Raw genomic sequence first — 5,790 nt, forward strand, 5'->3', positions numbered from 1 at the left:
CAAACAGCATACATACATACATATACGTACATACTTTGCCATCATGGTGTTGTGTACAGCTTCTAATTGAGCTGCGGATAAATCAAGCTATTAGGGAGAATGAGAGTAAACATTGTTCTGGCTCGTGTAGAATCTCAACCATAATGTGCTTCCGATTTTTATCTTTCCATTTCCTGTATAGAAAAAAAGACAATTAGGCAGGGAAATGATGAGAGATATAAGAGAAAAATAAGCAAAGAGAGAAGGAAACAAAAAAAAAAGGAACATCAAGGAAGAAAAGAAGCAAGAAGTAAAGGAAAACATTAAAAATATGCACATAAATATTGGATCTAAAAACGTTGCCATAACTTCGATCTTGAATCATTTTCACCCAGCTCGCTGGGGTTATCAACTGCATCCTATGGTAATTATAGCCAATTCACAGTTAGATCATGGAGACATTGGTGAAAATGACCTTTCTTTTTTTTTTCTCAATCGCTTTAATAGGCACTTCACTTGTTCTCAAAGCAGCGTGATGTATAGGCATGTCCAGCAAAATTTATGGAATTCACGTTCAAACAATGAATGAGCAGGACAAGAATGGTTTGTTAATTGACACTTCGAGGCAGGCATTCATTCCATTGTTTTGTTTTGAATGCATGAAACAAAGTCTTTCTACCAACATTGCTAAATACCGGCCGTTCTGTCAGGTGGACGTGCTAGTAAGCACCAATTACAAGGGTTACAGATACCAACGGTATGCCTGATTGTACAAATGACCTTTGTCTGCTCATGCGCAAAGGGAACTGTAAACCAGTGTAAACCGGCTTATTAGTCGACATTCGGTCTCAAACATGTCTTTCACAACACGTACGGACATGTTATAACAGACTACCAGTGGCAGAAGGGGGGGTTGGGGATAAAGGCGTTTAACCCCTTTGATGTTTGTTTTTGTATTTTTCCTCTTCTTCTTCTTCTTTGGTTGTTGTTATCCCTACTTTTTTACCTTTTTGCATGTCAGTCGATTTTGGGAGAGATGTGGCAGAGAAATGTGTTTTTTTTTTCTTTACCAATCGTCATCGGGTCAACCTGAATTATGATGTCTCACCTTATATTCTTCGAATCGAATTTCGACTTATCGAAAGTCCCTCATTGATTTTCTAAACGTAGGTATGTGTGTGAAATTCGTTCATATTTGACTCATTCTCCAAAAAGGGGTTGATTTCCTCGTCATGTTTTTGGTCACTAAAATTGACAGACACGAACTTTGTTATTTACATTTTTTAGATAACCAAACTAATGGTCTGGTCATTATCTCATCTGCAGCACATGGCATGCAACATGACTCATATATGTTCAGGCCTATGCTTGACCTCGTGAAGGGAAAATGTTACGTGAACTTTCGGATGTTGCAATTCCAATAAAAGCCAAAACTAAAGCTGTGTCTTCATTCTCTCTTGCCTTAATTACCTATATTGCTGTCACAGTTTTAAAATCTGGAGTATTTTAGCAACAATGTCAGCCAAACCACCAACTACTGGAACTGAGAAAGGCAATAAGGTCATGATGTGGTGTGTACCTAGGTCGATATCATCGGCATTTGTCAAATGTCTGAGTGCTATTTCCCATACAGAAGTATGGTTTGAACCGTACACGTTCAGCAACTTGGGAAGGATTGAATACAAACACCATACTAACGAAGACATCCCAACGGAGTATGACGGGAATGAGAAGGCATTCCAGAAGGCAGCAACATTGTTGGAAATCATGGCTCACACCAAGTTTGAACCAGAACGCCTCCCGTGAGTAGGTCTTACTGACCTCTATTTTGGTCTGTGCATAGACGGGTCACCATCCGGGATCACCACACACAGAAGGCTGGTGATTGCATTGGTTTGGGCATTCATTTATCATTACTTGTATTACACATTTTAAAGGCATCATTTACCGTTTTGCAGATGAAACAAAAAAATCCAGCTTTAGTGTTTCAAAATAGTTGCAAAAATCTTAATTAGGGAAAGAAACAAGCAATGTTAAAATGTTAATCTGTATACAAAATGTGAACAGTAGTTATAATAACATTATTTCTGGACTTAAATGTCTATAGTTATGGTTTACTGAGAAAAACAGTGATATCTCCTTGTATTTTTGGCTTTATTGTAAAATCTTTGGGATGGGAGGCTGTTTTGTGATACAGCAGTTACTGACCTACACATATGCATCAAATGCGACAACTGGAATATTTTTGAAATCACTGCTCCCAATGATAAATATTCTGTAAAACGAGGAATGTTCGCGTGCATTTTGATTTCGCAAATTTCTTGGTAGCCAAGATTCGCGAAATTAAAACGCAAGCGAAAGCTCTTGTCTACACTATGTGCATTGAATGCCAGAGGCACTTCGCGAAAATTTCATGCCGTGAAAAAGGCCGTCGGCACCAATTCGCGAAAATGTCATGCCGCTAAAATATGATGTTTTACAGCAATAATTTTAATAAGCGATCCCAAAAAAGATCGAGATCTCGTGTTGGAGGGGTAAGTCTTGCCCACTGTAGCATTTAGCTCCCATATAGACGTTCACATTCCAAACATGTATACTTTATTCAGACTAAAGACGTCATCTCGTCATCTCTGATCGGAATCTAGCTGTTTTGCCAATGAATGATTTTATAGTCGATACTTCTAGTTTATGAATGTAACTTGTAAATCCACTGCAGGTATGCTTCGGTGAAAAGAGGGTTAGAGATGTCGGCGAGCAAGAATGTAATTGCCAAGGATATGGGATCCGCACTCACTGAAAATTATTACCAGTTTATTCCGGATGGCTTCAAACACACATTTCTCATTCGACATCCACTCCGCTATATTCTGTCCTATAGAAAGGCAGTGTACAAACACTTCTCCGGACTCGGACAGTTAACTGGTGAAGCCGCAGACGAAAAGAAATACGATCTCGAACGCGATGACAAGTTCTTCCCACCAGGTTGTTGTATGAAGGAGCTCTACGACCTCTGGCAGTATGTCAGAGAAAATATCGATAGCGATCCGATCGTGATCGATGCTGATGATCTCCTGACCAAGCCGGCAGAATATTTGAAAGCGTATTGTGAAGCTGTAGGACTCCCTTATAGCGAGTCACTCCTTGAGTGGGATGCTTCCACAGATTCTCTCAAGTCATGGAAAGCTGCTGGGGATAACCTCGTTCTTGATGCTGTCAATTTCTTCGGGAGGGCGATGAGGAGCAGCCAATTTTCCGCACCAAGTAAATTTCCAGACCGTGATCATCTGACTCCTGATGTCGTGAGGTGTTCGGACAGGGTGATGAAGTATTATGAAGAAATGTACAGGCACAAATTGGTTCTTTTGAAATAAATTATACAATCAAACATGTAATGTGTACCAGAGGGATATGATTTAACGGCGTTACTTCGATATCTGTAAGAAACCTTCATTTTGATAATTATTTTTCGATTCCATGCAAGCACTGTGTGGTCTGATTATTGCTCAAAAATAAGTCATGTTTTTCACAGTTGGCATGACTGAAAAATGATCTATTTCATAATGAGACCATTTTGTATGAACATCAATTGCAGAAGAACCTCCCATCTAAGTCTTCACGTCATTTCATCTCAATGATACCCCCTTACGGTCGACAAAAAGATATCCACAAAGGTTCGTCGTACTTGTGCGAAATGTATTTGTGTCTAAACGGAAGAAAGGACAATTCCACTGTTTTACCAAGAGGGCAATTTGTTGCAAAAGCAACAACAACTCATCAATGAAATTTGTCTGCAATTCGGTGGCGAATAGCCAGGTCAACTTCTGACGTCATCCAGTTGCCTCTCTAACCAACTGAAAGGCTGGCTGTGTTCTTTCCAAGGATGTAGGTATAGTCACCTATAGAACCTTCTTGATCTGTCTAAACATCGTCCCAACCTGCCCAAGTTTGCAAACGGTACCGCGCTGACACAAACATCACACATCATTTCACACGTCTCTTGTATGAGACACAACGTATACGTTCACGAATCAGCTATGAATTGACTGAGATAATACAATGAATACACATTGGAGACAATCCAGGCAGTTTTTCGTTGATTGGATAACATTGGAAAGAGACAAACCTAGTAGCTTTGGTGCTAGACATTGATTAAGAAGAAAGAGGAATGGATAATGAACTCGTGTGATGAATTAACAAACAAGGTAGGTAAAAGTAGTCTTTATATAACCTGTCGCCAAGATACAGAGTATCATGATAAAGTTGCTGACATTCAATCTCAGCAGGAAATGCAATGATATGAAAATGAAGAAAGACATATCATTTTATGATTTTAAACTTTCATAAATTCATGTCCGAACCTCAGTCTTGAAGGAGCAGCTGTATGAGTTTAATTCCACTTTTCTTATGTATTTATACTTTCGACAACACAGCGCCAGCTCACAAGTACTGTTTCTTATCTTCTCATTTGCGCTTATCTGGTTGTTAGCTTTCTGTGGTATTCTGCCTTCAACCAAACATTATTCTAAAGTGCATTATGATCTGGAGAATTTACATTGAGTAACAAAGTTTAATACTGGTAACAATACTGCGAAATATAAAGAGGATGGAGAGTTCATATTAAGTTACAATGAGCTGTTCTTCTATTGGATCCTTTTGCAATTGTATCACGGCCGGCGCCACACTTTCAAAAGTGGGGTGGGGGGGGGGGTACTTCACCGGGTTATTGGGATCTTTTGCACTTTGACACTCTCACGCATGGGTCCTCTATTATTTTTATGTCCTATCCGAGGGACAGAGTATTTTGTCTTTACTTCAGGGGACGGCATGATAACACACGGCATTTTGACGAGTGCACGTCACGAGGTCGACACCCATGAGTCCATACGCAGCTCATGAGTTCGACACTAAGCAAACAAGGTCGACAAATTACGCCCCATGTAATAATGAAGAAAAAGGGCTGATTTTTTACCTAGTGTAGAACTCATGGGCCTTATTAGCAAAGCGTCGAACTCATTGGCTGTATGACTAGTGGCTGTTTGACTCATGGACCTTTTTTTTTTCAATGTCGAACTGGCGGGTTGTATGACTTGTGAGTGTCGGTCTTGTGGGATGCCTCTTTTTACGGTGTCACCATCGCCAAGGATTCTTAATGAAGGATCACACTGAATTTGAGTAGCAAATCTTGGGGGCTCAGAAACATGCAGATTATGGGTCATGTGCAGAAAATTGCATATACCGTAGTCTACAATCGGTTTGTCGAAATCACTGAAGTCAATCTTTACCGTGCATTTGCAGCAGAAACTTTAGTGTAGTCGTCACCGTTGTTGTCATTTTCTTTGTGTATATAAGCTTGTTTTCGAGATGAACAAAATGTTTAAGATGTATGTACTATGTCACTTACATCTCATAATGTTACAAACCGGTAGGCATCGCTTATGGGAAGATTCACATTACATTTAGGGGGGTTATAATCCGGAAACACCTGTTGAAAATATAAGCCAGTCAAAAGGTGTCAGAGTAAAAGATAAACATGTGTACTGCATAGATTATATAGATATATGATATACCATAAAAGATATGAACATATTATTTGGCTGGACTTTGATTCGACCCGGTACCGAAATTTTCCTCTTAACACATCCAAGCACCGAGACTGTTCATTTTGTGGCGCAATGATATCTCCTGATGTCAAATAAGATAATTGGTGTGTGTAATACAAACATTGGAAGCACGCAAAATTTCCATTTGGAAAGACATTAGGTTTTGTGTGGAGTCGAGTGCCTAATTAACCTCTGTAGTTCAAACAGAGAT

At 39.5% G+C, this 5,790-nt stretch overlaps 1 protein-coding gene across 1 annotated transcript; it reads left to right on the forward strand.

The window, feature by feature from the left end:
- Window positions 1–1,494: 1,494 nt before the first annotated feature.
- Window positions 1,495–3,350, forward strand: LOC139731686 (uncharacterized). The gene is made up of 2 exons (XM_071642575.1): window positions 1,495–1,781; window positions 2,696–3,350. The coding sequence occupies exons 1-2, from the start codon at window positions 1,495–1,497 to the stop codon at window positions 3,348–3,350; spliced, it is 942 nt and encodes a 313-aa protein (XP_071498676.1).
- Window positions 3,351–5,790: the final 2,440 nt, after the last annotated feature.

The sequence above is a fragment of the Diadema antillarum genome, unplaced genomic scaffold, assembly GCF_040938485.1.
Source record: "Diadema antillarum isolate AM-2024a unplaced genomic scaffold, OU_Dant_1.0 seq00000382_RagTag, whole genome shotgun sequence".
In the NCBI taxonomy this organism is placed as follows: Eukaryota; Metazoa; Echinodermata; class Echinoidea; order Diadematoida; family Diadematidae; genus Diadema; species Diadema antillarum.

Bases quoted from the DNA above. Each gene is read 5' to 3' on its own strand.
- LOC139731686 (XM_071642575.1), top strand. From the start codon at position 1,495: ATGTCAGCCAAACCACCAACTACTGGAACTGAGAAAGGCAATAAGGTC. The intron at 1,782-2,695 runs GTGAGTAGGTCT...AATCCACTGCAG, and splicing joins TTTGAACCAGAACGCCTCCC to GTATGCTTCGGTGAAAAGAG.